General features: G+C 49.1%; 5 protein-coding genes across 5 annotated transcripts; 4 read left to right on the top strand and 1 right to left on the bottom strand.

The window, feature by feature from the left end:
• Positions 1-1,449: 1,449 nt before the first annotated feature.
• BDV27DRAFT_94989 (uncharacterized protein) lies at positions 1,450-2,975 on the top strand. The gene is made up of 2 exons (XM_032078022.1): positions 1,450-1,606; positions 1,656-2,975. The coding sequence occupies exon 2, from the start codon at positions 2,005-2,007 to the stop codon at positions 2,833-2,835; it is 831 nt and encodes a 276-aa protein (XP_031929295.1). The 5' UTR covers positions 1,450-1,606; positions 1,656-2,004; the 3' UTR covers positions 2,836-2,975.
• Positions 2,976-5,370: 2,395 nt separating this feature from the next.
• On the top strand, positions 5,371-7,656 carry BDV27DRAFT_125697 (lysophospholipase family protein). The gene is made up of 3 exons (XM_032066390.1): positions 5,371-5,580; positions 5,670-6,351; positions 6,405-7,656. The coding sequence occupies exons 1-3, from the start codon at positions 5,535-5,537 to the stop codon at positions 7,597-7,599; spliced, it is 1,923 nt and encodes a 640-aa protein (XP_031929294.1). The 5' UTR covers positions 5,371-5,534; the 3' UTR covers positions 7,600-7,656.
• Positions 7,657-8,861: 1,205 nt separating this feature from the next.
• BDV27DRAFT_125696 (uncharacterized protein) lies at positions 8,862-13,164 on the top strand. Its single transcript, XM_032066389.1, has one exon. It carries the CDS (start codon positions 8,983-8,985, stop codon positions 13,072-13,074), a length of 4,092 nt encoding a protein of 1,363 aa, XP_031929293.1. The 5' UTR covers positions 8,862-8,982; the 3' UTR covers positions 13,075-13,164.
• Positions 13,165-13,226: 62 nt separating this feature from the next.
• On the bottom strand, positions 13,227-15,659 carry BDV27DRAFT_125695 (3-deoxy-7-phosphoheptulonate synthase class II). Its single transcript, XM_032066388.1, has 6 exons — positions 15,515-15,659; positions 15,326-15,435; positions 15,194-15,257; positions 15,043-15,135; positions 14,945-14,996; positions 13,227-14,879 (listed from the first exon to the last, which is right to left on the bottom strand). The coding sequence occupies exons 1-6, from the start codon at positions 15,534-15,536 to the stop codon at positions 13,802-13,804; spliced, it is 1,419 nt and encodes a 472-aa protein (XP_031929292.1). The 5' UTR covers positions 15,537-15,659; the 3' UTR covers positions 13,227-13,801.
• A 172-nt stretch (positions 15,660-15,831) lies between these two features.
• On the top strand, positions 15,832-16,532 carry BDV27DRAFT_125692 (huntingtin-interacting protein K). Its single transcript, XM_032066387.1, has 2 exons — positions 15,832-16,227; positions 16,295-16,532. Exons 1-2 carry the CDS (start codon positions 15,925-15,927, stop codon positions 16,415-16,417), a joined length of 426 nt encoding a protein of 141 aa, XP_031929291.1. The 5' UTR covers positions 15,832-15,924; the 3' UTR covers positions 16,418-16,532.
• The last annotated feature ends 68 nt before the right edge of the window (positions 16,533-16,600 follow it).

Here is a 16,600-nt window from a genome sequence, read left to right as displayed (position 1 = left end):
GAACCCTTAGAATCGTCTGTGCCTGTCCCCGTGAGCATCTTATACTTTATACTATTGATAGAAAAACTAGCAGATTATTTGACAATTGGAGTTTATCTTGTATGGAATTGTCCAATAATGGCTGCGGTGCTGCACAATCGGACCTGAAGGACCATATCCCATTAGTTGACGCTTCTGCATTTCGCCAGGGATCAGCCATCTTAGAATTTTCTTATCTTCAGAACAGCAAGCTAAACTTAAATCGAATAAACGATGGCTCCAGAATTTACCCGATAGTCTTAGCATTCTCCGTGAATTTTTATATACGCTTTTGTTTCAAGGTCAATATCTAGGAAACACACCATGCCCCTCGTGGCAGTACAGAGACTGCCTTCCAACTGAGCCAAGCATATACCACTCCAGGTGATCCGGGTGATCCGCTCCTGTCGGACCGATCCCTTGAAGACAATGTAAAATTACATAAGGCGAGTCACGTTGACATCCCTGTAACTACAACTATATGATCCCCAGGTTCCAGAATCTCACCAGATGTGGTCTGTGCTTCGGCCATCCCTGATTCCCCGGACAGAGAATGGTCTCGATTTTTGAGCCTAACTGCAAGAAGCCCACGCTGCCCGTGTGACCGGCAGAGATTTGGCCCACTTCCCTCTTGCTTCGAATACAACTGTCAAACAATTAGCCATACACCCATGCGGTCAGACTGAAGATGCTTCTAGAGTACGGTGAATCCCAATACTACCTCGTACCACACAGATCAATCTACCACCGAACAAAAGTACCCCCCATATATCTACCATTTGCTGACTTGGCTCCCATCATACTACATCTTCAATGCGGCTATACTACGATGGCCTCACGGAGCTGTCTAACACTCGATTTTAGTCCGCCCAGACCAGAGAATCAGAGATGCAGAGAACGCATCTTCCAATACACTCCACTTTGACCCCAAATTTCCTTATAATCAAGAGTCTACCCCGCTTTCCGCTCAAACCTCAGATACGATTCGTTCAGAATATGACGCGTACCCTGCTTTCTAGAAGTCTCCACGATTGACATCAAGTTTCTGACCCGGGGGGAACTCCGATCGTCAGGAACCCCACGTATAATACGGGGTATTCCATGATATAACGAATGGAACTAAGCGCAGCGTTTACGTGAGCTTCGAAAACCGTCGGGGCCAGGCCCTGTTAGGCTCTATTGACCTCGTCTCGAGGCCCGGGGTTGAACCCTCATGACTTGTCATGTCGTACGGTGCTGACAACTGCCCACACGATCCCTTTGAGAAAACATATTAGAACTCCCATGTCAAGTCATATGCCTACTTGCACTTCTTAGGGGAACTGCCGTGCCAAGCTTGAGATACAGTCATTGTCTCATCAAGATGGCGGACAATCGTAATGCAACAACATGGAAACAGTACAGCCATAGATATTAACGCTTGAAGCGAGTTAATAGCGTCAAGATGCTTCAAACTTCGGGTATGACTGTTTAGCCCTGGAGTATCGAACAATAACTGCAGATGACTTCCTCGGTAGCATGTCAGAGACTTGAACTGTATCACGCAGCTTTGTCTTGACTTTTTCTATGTCTTCGTCGGACATTTGCGGTTGGTAGTTTATCTTACCACAATGGGCGATAAGGCTAATTGACTCAAGATAATAATATCCTGAATTCACAGAATTCCCTTGCGCATTTTGAGGATGAGCTGGACTCATCGCTTGGATTAGGGTCATCTAGGGAATGACTCGATGCAATTTGAAGAATTTCGGGAAACTCTCCCAACTATGCAAAACACTAGAAAACATGATGATACAATAACAAGCATCCGCTATACCCTGATGACATGGCAAGATCGATGTTGTGACTCAGCCTCCTAGGTAAGTCGTAAGGCAGACAAGAGCACTAGGCATCAGCCCCCAAGGCACTTTAAATACAGCATCTTGCCCGGCACACCCAGCCTCATAACGTATCCGAAACACCACACCGCATCACATATTCCCAACCATGGACCCCCAGCCAAATCCCAACTTTCTCCCGCGGACTGCACCTCCGGGAGCTAAATGCGATAAAATCGACTTCGCAACCTCCGACCCACCACTACCCGAATACAAGAACCGCTTCGCTGTAGTAATCGACAATATACTCACAGAAGAAGAATGCAACGAACTAATCCGTCTCGCGGAAGCCTCAACGCTAACTCCCCAGTCCACAACACCGGTCTGGGAGCGCGCCATGATCAACGTCGGTGGCGGGCGACAAAGACTCGTAACAGACACCCGCAACTGCGGCCGTATTATCTGGGATTCGCCCGAGTTAGCCGACAAGCTCCTTAATCGATTAATGCCCTTTCTTAAAGAGCTCGAGATCGATCGGCTGGAGAATCGGCCCCTTGTTACCGGGCTCGCGGGTCGGAATAAGACCTACGAGTTGACGAGACTGAATGAACGACTCCGGTTCCTCAAGTATGAAGGTGGCGAGTACTTCAAGCCGCACTGGGATGCGTCCTATACCACCCCTGATCGGGAAGAGAAGTCGTATTATACCGTTCATTTGTATCTGAATGGGGATGGGGAGCAGGATCTCAAGGAGCTGATGCGCGAGCAGATCAGGGTGGAGGAGAAAGGGGATGTTAACTTGGATGTTGGGGGCAAGTTGCTTGGTGGTGCTACGTCTTTTCTTCCGAGGTATGAGGAGAAGGAGAGGCAGTTGAGGGTTTTTCCTAAGATGGGTTCGGTGCTTGTGTTTCAGCAGAATGATTTGCTACATGGTGGGGATTCGGTGCTTCGGGGGACAAAGTATACTATGCGGACGGATATTATGTATCAGCAGGTGTGAAGATGACTATCTTGTATCGAATAGAGGTGTCAAGGGCTGTTGATGGATCTTGACGAGAATGGACGGAAGAACTACCATCAGGCAGGCTAAGGTGAATGCCCTATTCACATCTAACTTATTCCAAGTGCGTATTTTCAGAACTTCAGAGCTTACCTTAGATCTTTGCTGTTCTATTGAAGTCAATGTAGTTGAGAGGATGCAGTATAGGTTTGATCAAGGTCTGGATCTTGTCAAAGCAATATGCTATGCATAATACATACTACGGGGATCAAATTAAGTATTAATAAAAAGGGTCATGTACCCGAAAAACTCCCAGGACCAATCTCTGCGCCGATACCTCAGCAATACCAAGCCAATCCCAAACCATTTGCAAATCCAAAATGACGCCATGAGTACCCATTGTCCTCTTTACTCTGAAATCCCGTGAGAAACCACCTAAAAAGGTGCTCATACGTGCCTGAACTCGATGTAGTAGATCATACAGTTCTAGTTTGAAAAGGCTCGTCCCATAGTGCCTTTTCACCATATCACTGCAATACCATTGTCCCAATAAATCCATAGCTCCATCATCCCGGTTTCTCAAGTCGAATGGTTTGCTCTTTAATATGATTAGGGCAGAGCCATCAAAATGAGCCTGCAGGATCCTGACATTTTGAGGGCTCATCACAGAAAACATCAGGATCTGTAGATGTTACTTAGCTAGCCAGACAAGCAACAACAGAAAGACGACTCAGCCTAGGAAGTTCCATAAGCCCAGCGCAGAAATGTAGGGACATCCCCTTATCATTATATTATTCTCATCATTCTCAGGGAACTCAGAATCATCATCTTCTTTTAAGTGGACGCAAGAGCACCTTGGCAGGAACGGGCTCAAAGAACCTGAAACGAAGATCGAAGGCCGGGGCACTTTGGGCGGTAAAGTCCATTGGATAGCATCTGACATTGAGTGGACTGATATTTCCATTGATGATTTGGCTTTCCATCTCCAATAAGGCCTTGACTGTAGGCCTAAATTCTCTGGAATTTTCATCCTGAATGATTGTAGTGTAGTGGTCGTGGAATAATTGGTGGCAAGGGGATTGAGGACTTCATGCATAGCTCTCGATTCCAATGTTATCATACCGCCATGTGAGACTAGTTTTTGTCTTTGGTGCTTCGAGAGACCTCCAAAGCTTATCCTGTCTACATAATTGTCTGAACAAGGATAACATTAGACACAAGCTACAGTATCTTACGACGGTGGTGACAACAGTCCAAGCCGTTATGCCAATAATGAAAGCACATATTATTATTTCCTCTTTCAACATTAAATACATCTACGACTAAGACAAGATGTCACTTAACTAACCATTCGAGACCAAGATACCTTTCTCGGGTAGGGTATCGTTTAGATATCATGGTTCTCTTCAACTCTTATGTATCCGCGTTAACTGTCCTCTTTTGTTGTCGTTATGGAAATTGTACCAGTTATGCTTCTTAGGAAGTTATGCATAAAGGAAAAAGATCGGAAGAAAACTATAGGAAAGAGAATTAGGTCGAATTTTAGTGGTTTTATCTTTATGGTTACAACGGATGGATTGTAACAAGACCTTGGCAAGGTATCTTACATTGTGGGAACAATGAACTCTATGGAGTACAAAAAGACAGTTTCATAGTATAGAATGATTGTGAGATCTAACCAATCGTTTACATGAGCGCTGAACGTCAAAAGTTACACCGCACGTTGTCAAGCTTTTGCCAAGCATTGTATGTAAACTTGAATCTTTCTGTCCTCCAGACTCCTCCTCACATGAAAAATGACTTACTTTTCGAGAAAATGGAGGCATGTCTTGAAAAGCGGAATGTACCCGATTTATCTTGTTGCCTACGTTTAGATGCATAAGAATTTTCATTCAGGGAAAAAAAAAAGTTTGCATCGGAAGAGAGCATAGCCACAGCCTGCATCCATGGGTTTGGTCTATTGATTGGAAAGTGGCCTATCAGAGACTGCGGATGCGAATCTTGGATGCCTGATATTCCACTTACACTCGACTTTTTCCCTTCATTTCCGACTGACCCACTTGGCTCGCACTCGTATTGGGAACTTCTTCATGCAGTTATGCCTGTATAATTTGTGCCTGACATGAGCACACTATCTATTTTTATGTTCTTTATACTCAGTATTTTTAATTGTTGTATTATCTTTCTTTCTTTTTTGGCACGAAATAATATGCTCACAAGGAACCCGATCGGTAAAAGTGAAGCAATTGCAGAGCTTATGAGAATCTTTCTAACACGAAAACAGATTGATAGTCACGCTACTCAAAAGAAAAAGTTCATTGATCAATAATAGTTCTTGATCGCCCATGCCAGTCAGCCACCATCGCGGAAGGGCCGGACTTAGGCCATCCTTTGACATCATGGATCGAACCTGATGAAAGCCCATTCCTCGGTTCGGGCTCCCCCAGCCCCTAACCGATCAAATCAAATTCATGGTCTTCCAGTCAGAACACTCGAAACACTAGTTGGGATCGCACCAAGTCCCTGGTGTGCTTGGCCAAGCTTCCGAGTCCCCGTTCCCAAGAACACCCCTAGTAAAAGAAAGGAGTGGCCACTGCCTCTCTCAAAATTTGGCCAAGTCTCCGAGCAACTCCTTCGACATTGCTCGACAAAAACGTGTCGCTCTCACGTAGAACTGTGTGCGACCACTTCATATCAGTATGAAACCCACAACAGCTGCAATTGCTTTAGCTGGGTTGCTGTCTGGTAAGTTTATTAATCATTCTGGTTGTGGTTCCCGGGTTACTACGATCGTCGCGCATTTAACCTATTCTGACATCGTTGATGGTCCGTAGGCGTGACAGCGGCCCCAGGCCCTCATGGAGAAAGGATCGAGAGGATTGATAGAACTGTGTTGGAACGTGCATTGCCAAACGCTCCCGATGGATATGTACCGTCCAACGTCAGTTGTCCTGCGAATCGCCCGACGGTGCGGAGCGCATCATCCGGGCTGTCGCAGAATGAGACGTCGTGGTTAAAAACTAGACGGGAGAAGACCCAGTCTGCCATGAAGGATTTCTTCAACCATGTCACAATTAGAGACTTTGATGCTGTCCAATATCTCGACCGCCACTCGAGTAACACGTCCAATCTTCCCAACATTGGTATTGCGGTGTCTGGTGGAGGTTATCGCGCCCTGATGAACGGTGCCGGAGCGATCAAGGCGTTTGATAGCCGAACGGAAAACTCCACGGCCACGGGACAGCTGGGTGGCCTGCTACAGTCGGCGACATATCTGGCTGGTCTGAGCGGTGGTGGATGGCTGGTGGGGTCGATCTACGTCAACAATTTCACCACCATTTCGGCACTACAGACCCATGAGAAAGGAGCTGTCTGGCAGTTTCAAAACTCGATCTTCGAAGGCCCTGACGGCGATAGCATTCAGATTCTGGATTCTGCGACTTACTACAAGCACGTTTACGATACGGTGCAAGACAAGAAGGATGCGGGATACGAAACCTCTATCACTGATTACTGGTACGTCATGGATTCCCTCGTGGATACGAGCAGCACTAACAGGCACTGGTTAGGGGTCGCGCTCTCTCTTATCAATTAATCAATGCTACTGACGGTGGTCCAAGCTATACTTGGTCGTCCATTGCCCTAACCGATTCATTTAAGCAGGCAGAGATGCCGATGCCTCTCCTCGTTGCTGACGGTCGGTATCCCGATGAGCTCGTGGTCAGCAGCAATGCTACTGTCTATGAGTTTAACCCTTGGGAGTTTGGTACGTTTGATCCAACGGTTTACGGGTTTGCACCTCTTGAGTACCTGGGCTCCAAATTCGATGGTGGTTCTATCGCCAAGAATGAGACCTGTGTACGCGGATTTGACAACGCCGGCTTTGTAATGGGTACTTCGTCAAGTTTGTTCAACCAGTTCTTCCTGCAGGTTAATTCAACTTCCCTTCCCGATTTCCTGAAGACGGCATTCTCGGACATCTTGGCAAAGATTGGTGAAGATGATGAGGACATTGCTATCTATGCACCCAATCCATTCTACAATTGGGCCCCTGATACCTCTCCAGCAGCCCATCAAGAGGAACTGGATATGGTGGACGGTGGCGAGGATCTTCAGAACATTCCTCTGCATCCTTTGATTCAGCCAGAACGTCATGTCGATGTTATTTTTGCTGTTGACTCCTCCGCTGATACTACTTATTCTTGGCCCAACGGCACGGCTCTCGTTGCCACTTACGAGCGCAGCCTGAACTCCACTGGCATCGCCAATGGAACCTCGTTCCCCGCGATCCCTGACCAGAATACTTTTGTCAACAACGGCTTGAATACGCGGCCAACATTCTTCGGATGCAACAGCACGAACACCACAGGTCCTACGCCTTTAGTTGTCTACCTCCCCAACTATCCGTACGTGTCTTACTCGAACTGGTCGACCTTCCAGCCAAGCTATGAAATCTCCGAAAGAGACGACACTATTGCCAACGGATACGATGTGGTGACCATGGGGAACAGCACTCGTGATGGTAACTGGACGACCTGCGTCGCTTGTGCCATCCTGAGTCGGTCTTTCGAACGCACGAACACCCAGGTTCCGGATGCTTGCACTCAGTGCTTCCAGAAGTACTGCTGGGATGGCACTACGAACTCAACCAACCCTGCCGAGTATGAGCCCGTCACGTTGTTGGATAGCGCTGGTTCCGCTCTGTCCCCAGCTGTCATCACTACTATGGTAGCGGCCAGTGCTGCTCTTTTCACAATGCTGTGAGAACCGGAGCAATTCTATTGGATGTGGATTTTTTTTTTTTTTTTTAAGTTTCCTTTTCTCTTCTAAGGAACTATTTTATATATATTGCGATATATCCCGATATTTATTTTTTGCTTCTTTTTAATTTCTTTCTCCTGTGTCTCTCTGCTTGACTGTATCTAGGTTACATCTTACAGGCATTGGCACAGTCCTTTTTGGAATATATTTCTTGGATTGTCTAACGGTGGTGATTTTGTGAAGGCTTCAACAAAACTGCATGTAATTGGGACCCACGGTACGATCAAGTAATAGCAATTTTAAACATTAATCCTATATCTAGCCTTCAGTGAAGTACTTAATTAATTAAACTATGAGAATAATTCAAAAGTGCTACCAAGTTAAACTCATAGATGCAATGATGCAACAGCATTCGCACTCACGTGCCCGATGTGGGTCCAAGCGGTTGCCAGAGAAACAGACGCCATGACCCAAACAAGCAACCCATGACAAAACGCCCACTTAGACTAACGATCGGCGCCAACCCGCCATAAGCCAACGACAACACACACCTTCAATTCTCCTACTTTTGCCGACCCTGCATATGCTTTCGAAGGTTTTCTTTTCGAGGGTCAACAACTGAAAGTACCTCGACTAGGCGCACAATGAGTATTGCAGTGTGTTATTAATTTTTGTTGTTTGTTTTTTCCCCGCCACGCCAAATAAACATCGCCAGGCCGATCCACGACTTGTTTTCCGACGACGGATTGGTTGATATACAGCTACACAATGGCTCGAGCTGCGGTTATTCCGGCGGCGTCGCCTCCACGCGCGACGCGTACGGCGAAGCGGACTACCACTACCACCAGCAGGGCTGGAGCTAAGCCTGCTGCGAAGACGACGAAAGCAAAGGCACCCACGTCAGCTACGGAGGGAAGAAAGCGGACCGCCCGGACAAATTTATCGTCAATGAGTAAACCAGCTGATGATGATACGGACGAGGATACTGATGATGAGCTCGGAGTAATGAACACGACGGAGAGGTCCTCGACAACGAAAGCCAGAGGCAGGCCCGCTGGATCGACTACTGCCACTACGGGTCGTGGTAGGAAACCCACTACTGCTACATCTACTAGGTCAGGGACTGTGCATGACAACCAGGACGGCGAAACACATGCAGATGGGCAGAAAAAGCGGGTCGGCAGACCGAGGTCAAAACCGGCGACTGAGACAGAATCCACGACTGCTGCACCGAAACAGAGAGGTAGACCTAAAGGGTCGACGAATGCGAAGTCGACCACTGCTGCTGCTGCTGCTGATGCTCACAAGAAGGCCCGCGCCCGAGCTGCTGAGGACACATCGTCCCAAGGGTCTAAGGAGGTGACGATCACGACCAATTCTACATTGATGAGGTCGAATCTGTTGCGAGGCCCAGCGAAGAAGAAGACAGTGACCTTTAAGGAGGTGTCGGACTCAGATGACTTCAGCGAACCATCACCTCCACCACCTGCAGGGAGAAGGCGACCAGCTGAACGTCCAGCGGGCCTTGCCGCGAAGCCTTCTCGAAAGGGTACCCCGACAGCTGCTAGAGGTCGCAAGCCTGCGGCGACCAAGAAAGGTGCCTCCAAGCCTCTTTCCCCGAAGAAAGCAACACAAGTCGCGAAGGGAATCTCCTCGTACGCTAGCTCTGACGGTGAGGATGATGAATTGAGCACCACCAAGGACCAGAATAAGCTACACGTCGACTCCCCCAACAAACACGGATCAGAACAAACCGGACTCGGCTCCCCAGTGAAACGAATTAATTTCACTTCCAGCCAACCCCCCAAAACTGTCGACGAGAACGGACAACCTACTCTCCAACCACCGAAGTCGGTCGATTTCAGCGATGCAGCTTTGCTGTCTAGCCCTGCTCGACGACCTCCCCCTTCTCCATTTAGTTTCAGCATCAGAGAGACTCCACGGCGCGGCCTTGCTTTGCCCGAGGATCCAAAGTCTATCGCTCAGCCTAACTTCACACCCACAGACAACTCGCCACTGAAGTCGTCGCCCAGGAAAGCAAACTTGGATACACCGAGACGTGGTAATCTCGGCTTCGATGATCTAAGGCCGCTTTCCCAGCCGAATTTCACACCCGGGCAGAACTCCCCGCTTAAGTCTTCACCTAAGAAGGGGCTTTTTGGAGCCTCATTTATGTCACAACCGTCCCTACAGGAATCTTCAACACCTTTGAAACGCAGTTTGCTTCAGAGTCCTGCGAAGAAGATTGTCTCTCCGTTTAAAAGTTCTTTGCTATTCTCGAGATCCCTAATGACTGAGCCTCTGGAGTCTGATTCCAACCGGGGAAAGGAGTTGGAGACGGCCCCTTCCCCCAAGGTTGCTGAAACTTCCTACCATAGGTATGACTCAGAAGAGACCTTGGAAATGCCGGATGATGAACACGTCACGGAAGCCCCAGCTAGCCGATATGATGCCGAAACGCCTGAACCTGAAGCCGAGCCTGAATTTATTGACGGATCTAACGACGTATCGTATACCCCGCAGCCTGAGAAGGAGGATGAGACTCATGTGCAAAACTTTACACATACTGACGAAACTGATGAAGATGCTGTGGGAGCTCTGGATATAAACCACGAAGACACAGCAAGTGAGCACGAAAAAGATATGGAGCATGTCGACGACGGTCCAGAAGAGCCTCTGGACCCTGTTGCCATGGATCGTGAAGGCACTGTTGAGAGTGATGGAGTCGACGTGGGCCTCTACGAGCTCTTTGAAGGCCAGAACGAGATCGTCGAAAATATTCTCATGGAGGATGATTTCGAGGAGGACAATTTTGAAGAGCGGCTGGAAACGTATGTGCCAGAGATCCCTGAAGATTACACGCTTTGTCTTGAGGTCGCGGAGCAGGATGCCTATGAGACTGCTCAATATGTGGAGAGCATGGCTGATGCAGAGATTGAGAATGAGCACGATACTGCCGAGGATAGGATCTCGGTGACGTCGGATGTGGATGAGGATATCCTCACCCTTGAAAATCAACAGGGTGATGAATCTGAGGAAGAGAGCTATGAATCTGAGGATGATTTACCGAACGAGGAGCCGGTAGAGTTCACAAGTCGCGAAAGTATGCTTGAGGGACTCGAAGATGTCTTCACTGAAGATCCTGCTGGCACCTCTGAAATACCTTGCGATGAAGAAACTGAAAATCGTGCTGAGACTCAGGAAGTTGCGGGTGACCAAAGGGTCGACCCTAACTTGGACTATGATGAAGAAGAGGTCAACAGGCTCGATGATTACGCGTTCGATGAGGAAGAGGCTACGCTTGTCGCGTTTAATACTCCCGGGAGACCACACAGACAAACGCCTCGGCGTACACCACGACGGACATCTAGAAGAGTGTCTGAACGGACACCTAGGCCGACATCTACTCAGAGTCCTAGACACACACCTGCACAAGGGTTGCGACAGACTCCTGAACAGACGCCTCAACAGACGCCTCAACAGTCTCCAGAACAGATGCTTAGAGAAACACCTGAACCGAGCCCTCAACCCCGGGCAGCCACCCCTGAGGTATACGCTCCTTACGAGATCGAAGAACCACCGACTCCCCAGGTGCCAAACTATTTCTATTTTGTCCCACAGTACTTTGCCTCGTTCGCGCCTCCTCGTTTCGCCGATGACTACCGTGACACAGCAGTGGAAACGAGCTTTGATGCTGCCGACAATACGACTACGGCGGATCTTCCTACCCCAGACGTCCAGCCCTCTCCTCAGCTCCAAAATCATACTCCGGGTCCGGAGAAGGAAAGGCATCAACGCCCCCGCTTCACGCTGTTGGCCGAGCAGCTCAGCGAGTGGAAGGCGAGTAGCCCTAAGAAGACTGAGCAAAGGCGCTCTGGACGTCGGGGCATCTTCTCCCTTTCAGGCAGTCTGAGCGGCCCTAGCAATGTCAACACTACCCAAGAAGATGTGTCTTACCCCGATCTCTCAGCCAATTCACAATCCCCAGTGGTTGATGAACCCAAGCCAAATGAAGAACCTGTGGCCACCGAGGACGAGTATGATTTGGTGTCGCCAGAAATGGCTCGCTGTGCTTTTGAGGATTTGGAGAAGTCTCCCGGACTTCCTATGTTCGAGATATTTAGCGACGAGGACCTTGTGGAAAACAAACAGACTGATGCCCGTGAGGACACGCAAGTTTCCATTGTTTACGAGAGCCCGCTGCGTCCAGCGGCGTCTATCCAGGAAACGTTGGATGATGAGAAAGAAAATTACGAAGTTCAGCTTCCCGCGCCGGCCACGCCAGTGCGGGGCAAGACCAGCCCCTTGCAAACATTCCACACGGTGTCCAAGGTACCCTTGAAGCCGGAGGGGGAAGTATCCCCTTTGAAGGTGTCCCGTAAGCGAGGCCGCTCTCTTTCCATCACATCGCCGACTCGCTCCTCTCCTCGACTTCGCAAGTCTATCCTCGCTCTTCAAGAGGACATTGATTCTCTTCCCCCTCGCAAGGCACCCAGGTTATCGTATAGTACAATGCCACAATTGCAACCTACCCGATCGAGAAGCAGCTCCAAGGCACAGGATGCAACACAGGAGGTTGAACGGAAAAGGGCTCCTTCTCGGTCTCCCAGCCCTGCCAAGTCCCCCCGCAGGCGTAGCAGCATTGTCCAGCCGACTCCCATCGGAGCCCTGCAAGGAGCTGTCGTGTACGTGGACGTGCATACGACCGAAGGAGAAGATGCTAGTGGGATCTTTGTGGAGCTTCTGCAGCAGATGGGTGCCCGATGTGTTAAGAACTGGTCCTGGAACCCCCGCTCGAGTGTGTCTCCCGATGAACAGGCTGAGACCAGGGAAGGCAAAGTTGGCATAACTCATGTCGTCTACAAGGATGGCGGTGTGCGGACTATGGAGAAGGTCAGACAAGCCGCCGGTTTGGTCAAGTGCGTAGGTGTTGGCTGGGTCTTGGACTGTGAAAGAGAAAACAAGTGGCTGGACGAGGCCCACTATGCCGTGGACAGCTCAATTATTCCGCGTGGAGGTGCCAAGCGCAGAAAGAGCATGGAGCCCCGCGCACTGAGCAATATAAATGGGACTCTTGTCAAAGCCGATGCAGGGAGCAGACGATCTGGTGTGGGCGCCGCCGATTTCGCGCGAACGAGCACATCCACTGCTCGCGATGCGCCTTCAACTCCCAAGAGGAGCAAGAAAACCGAAGCCGGCTATCCGGGAATAGACCCGAAATATTTCCAAACACCCAAAACTCCTGCTTTCACCTTCAACATGGACTCCGTTGGCATGTCCCCAGCAACCCCCTTCTTCCTGTCTCAACGGTCGAAACTTGTACAGCAGACCTGTCCTCCAAAGCAGATCCGACAGGGACTTTTCTCCAACGCCGGGCCAAGTGAGGAGCAGTCACAGAAGCTGCGGGTGAAATTAGAGGCAGCCAGACGGAAGAGTCTTGCTTTTAAGCCCAAGATCGGGAGTCCGTTAGTACCATAATTGTTTGCTTTTACCTGGTGTTTCGTGCATTGTCTTGGATCTGGATTGAGTTGTTTGTTCTGTTTCATAAATCATACCCCTAAGCAGTTGAATTTTGTATTGTACAGGTGACAATTGGATATGTTTATTGTTCAGTTTGGTCTTTGTAAGTTGCCGTCATTACGGTCCATTATATCCCGGGCCATGCAGTACCTGTAGTGCCAACATTATGTGCGCACAACTATCACAACAAGAACCCAGTACAGAACAGTACAATGCTACACTGAACGCAGCAATACAGCACGACACTACTCTATAGCCCAGCCTTTTAATGTGCACCTAAAACCAACCCCATATAAATAGCCTCCTAGCCTAACCCTATATCTTCCAAACCTACCTACCATCCTCAAACCGCAAGTTCAACCCACAACCTCCCAAAAACACAAACATGAATAATCGGTGATTTCAAGTGTCTGATGTCTTAGGCTTTCCTCAATTTTCTGGACAATGTTGCCAGGGACGCTGTGGGTTCGGAGCTGGTTTGCGGGATTTGATGAGTCTTGATATTTGATCATGTTCAGATAGTGTTGGGTTAACTACTGTGAGTATTTATTGAGTCCATTTGTATGACACACTTTTGTATTTCTGGTCATTATGTCATATGCTTTCATACTTTTGTACTCCAAAGTATTTGGAGGAAAGATAAGTTGGTAAAAAGAAACCCGAGATATATCATCCATATTCCTCGTTAGATCGAATTCGTCTCTTCGTCCATCTCGCGGTAGAATCCAGCCACTAAGAATGCCAACTCTAATGCCTGCTTCTCGTTCAATCGGGGATCACAGAATGTCGTGTACCGCTCACTCAAGTTCTCCTCTGTCAAACCGCCAGCACCACCAACGCATTCCGTGACCGCCTCACCGGTCAGCTCAAGATGCATGCCACCAAGGAACGAGCCAGCTGCCTTGTGGATTTCCAAAGCTTGATGCAGCTCAGAGAGAATGTCGGTGAAATGACGAGTCTTGACGCCGGAGGGCGTGGATTGAGTGTTGCCGTGCATGGGATCGCACTGCCAGACGGGCAGGTGACCGGAGGCCTGGACGGCGGCGATGTGGCCGGGAAGATGCTGGCCGATCTTCTGTGCACCATAGCGGGAGATAAGAGTAACTTTGCCGATCTCGCGAGTGGGGTTCACGACGTCGAGGATGCGCACGAGTTCGTCCGGGGTCATGCTGGGGCCAATCTTGATGCCGATCGGGTTGGCGATGCCGCGGAAGAACTCGATATGTGCACCGTCAAGTTGACGGGTGCGGTCTCCGATCCAGAGGAAATGAGCGGATGTAGCGAAGTAGCTTTGCAGGGGTGCAGGGGCTGTGGTTGCCCCGGGGGCTTGTGCAGGGTGGGTGGTTTCAGTGGCTGGGTTTTTCAAAAGGCGGGTTAGACTCTGCTCGTATTCAAGTAGAAGACCTTCGTGACTTGTGTAGATGTCGACGGTTTCTACACCGCGGTCGGTGTCGATCCCTACAGTCTGCATGAACCGCAGGGCATCCTTGACCCTGTTGACGATGCGCTCGTATTTCTCCTTGATAGTCGGTGTGATAACATGACCAAGTCCCCAGTCCAATGGGGAGTGCAGATCAGCCAGACCAGAGGTTAGTGATGCGCGCATGTAGTTGAGTGTGGCGGCGGAATGGAAGTATGCGGAGACCAGCCGTGATGGGTCTGGGGTGCGGGACTCCAGAGTGGCCTCGAAGCCATTGATGTTGTCACCACGGAATGAGGGCATCTCAACGCCGTTGACAACTTCCATGGGACTCGACCGCGGCCTGATAACGTTAGACCGGTTTGTCTTTCTAGTGTATTATAACCCAGCCAAGATTCAAGAACTCACTTGGCAAATTGCCCTGCTATCCGTGCAATACGGACGACTGGCTTATTGGCACCTGTAAACGTTAGTATCGATATGGGTCAAATGGACAGAAAACATACCCCAAATCAAGACTAAGCTCATCTGCAAGAGCAGCTTAACTTTAGCCTCGATCATATCTTGATTACAGTAGTCAAACAGCTCCGCACAATCTCCTAATTAATGGATTAGCGACTAAAACTCGTAGAATCAGTGAATGGACGAAATTCGTACCTCCTTGGAGTACGAACGCCTTGCCCAATGCCACATTTTTCAAGCTTTTCTTCAAGTTGGTGATCTGTGAGTTGAGTCAGCATCCTCCGAGTCATACTAGTAGTCTACCATCGTGAAGATTAAAAGGCATACCTCTTGCGTGGTGACCAAAGGAGGCAATTTCTGTAACTTGTCCAGAGCTGACTGAACACCTTTGGCATCATTGTAAGGGACATCTTGCTTGATGGGTTTCGAAGCCCAGGCTAGTGGGGAGTCCACAGTCAGCATCCAGGGCGGCTATACGCTATATGGCGGGGAAAAGGGCATATCCGGGGGACGCACAGCTTGGAGTCCAAGGGTCCATGATGTGGAGTCTAAGGATCGACGGCTACCTGATGATTCGATGGCTACTAGAAAGAGGGTTTAGACGGATAAATTGTAGGAAATTCAACGAATTGACGAACGTACGTGCCAGATGACCTTCAACTTGACAGGAATTTGTTCCACCACATTTAGCAAACAAAAAGAAAGGAAAAAACTGCCGGTTATTCGCGGCCTGAGTCACACTGTGCCACTAGTCCCAATCGGGAAGGCACAGGGTTAAGGCAGCTTATCGGCGTCATCTCGTTATCAACTTCAACATCTATTTAACTACTATGACAAGTTCCTGCAGATCCCGTCCCCACAATCTACCCTAGGCTTGATATAAGCTCTTTGTTGACTTGACTAAACCTTACTTAAGTTTACTGACCATGTCTGACTCCATCCCCTCTGCCCACTCGGACCCTGACGCTGTCGACCAGCATCGCCCCGCAAACGCGGAAGACCGCAAAGCCGCCGCTGCCCTTTCCTCTCTCAACCCGAATGAAATCGGTACGGACATGGGCGCCAAGCCGCCTTCATCCGCCGACCAGGAGGCATTGGGAAAGGCGATGAGCCGGTTGGAGATCGTTGCGGGGCAGGATGCCGGCAAGAAGACGGCCGGGCCGCAGAAGGAGGCAGAGGTAGTGAGGAAGAAAGCCGTGAAAGTTACCTCGGAAGATATTAGCCTCTTGGTGCGTTTGCTATTGTCATTCCTTTCCCAATTATGCCGGGTAGTCTGACATGTAACACTGGCTGCAGGCCGAGCAGTTAGATTTAACAAAGGTCAAGGCGACAGAGCTCTTGAAATCCAACAATGGCGATGCTAAGCAGGCGATCAAGGCGTTTATAACCCCTGCTGGAGCTTCGATTGTTACCTGCTAGCTGGTCTGAAATTGGAAGGTAATGGATACTTGGATGTATCGCCAGTAAACAAATGCTGTTCAGCATGGCTAAGTCATAACGACTGCTTTTTCCCGGATAAAAGTTAATGAATTTAACGGCCTGCGATATTGAATCAACTAAATGGAATGGTATCTTATGCGTCTATCGTATGCGTATATTGCA

The sequence above is a fragment of the Aspergillus caelatus genome, assembly GCF_009193585.1.
Source record: "Aspergillus caelatus strain CBS 763.97 unplaced genomic scaffold BDV27scaffold_55, whole genome shotgun sequence".
Classification (NCBI taxonomy): Eukaryota; Fungi; Ascomycota; class Eurotiomycetes; order Eurotiales; family Aspergillaceae; genus Aspergillus; species Aspergillus caelatus.
The sequence above is the reverse complement of the archived record's forward strand: the minus strand, read 5'-3'. Positions and strand labels throughout refer to the sequence as shown.

Bases quoted from the DNA above. Each gene is read 5' to 3' on its own strand.
- BDV27DRAFT_125692 (XM_032066387.1), top strand. From the start codon at position 15,925: ATGTCTGACTCCATCCCCTCTGCCCACTCGGACCCTGACGCTGTCGAC. The intron at 16,228-16,294 runs GTGCGTTTGCTA...CACTGGCTGCAG, and splicing joins CGGAAGATATTAGCCTCTTG to GCCGAGCAGTTAGATTTAAC.
- BDV27DRAFT_94989 (XM_032078022.1), top strand. From the start codon at position 2,005: ATGGACCCCCAGCCAAATCCCAACTTTCTCCCGCGGACTGCACCTCCG.
- BDV27DRAFT_125697 (XM_032066390.1), top strand. From the start codon at position 5,535: ATGAAACCCACAACAGCTGCAATTGCTTTAGCTGGGTTGCTGTCTG. The intron at 5,581-5,669 runs GTAAGTTTATTA...GATGGTCCGTAG, and splicing joins TTTAGCTGGGTTGCTGTCTG to GCGTGACAGCGGCCCCAGGC. The intron at 6,352-6,404 runs GTACGTCATGGA...GGCACTGGTTAG, and splicing joins ACCTCTATCACTGATTACTG to GGGTCGCGCTCTCTCTTATC.
- BDV27DRAFT_125695 (XM_032066388.1), bottom strand. From the start codon at position 15,536: ATGGACCCTTGGACTCCAAGCT. The intron at 15,436-15,514 runs GTGCGTCCCCCG...ACTCCCCACTAG, and splicing joins GGACCCTTGGACTCCAAGCT to CCTGGGCTTCGAAACCCATC. The intron at 15,258-15,325 runs GTATGCCTTTTA...CTCAACTCACAG, and splicing joins CTTTGGTCACCACGCAAGAG to ATCACCAACTTGAAGAAAAG.
- BDV27DRAFT_125696 (XM_032066389.1), top strand. From the start codon at position 8,983: ATGAGGTCGAATCTGTTGCGAGGCCCAGCGAAGAAGAAGACAGTGACC.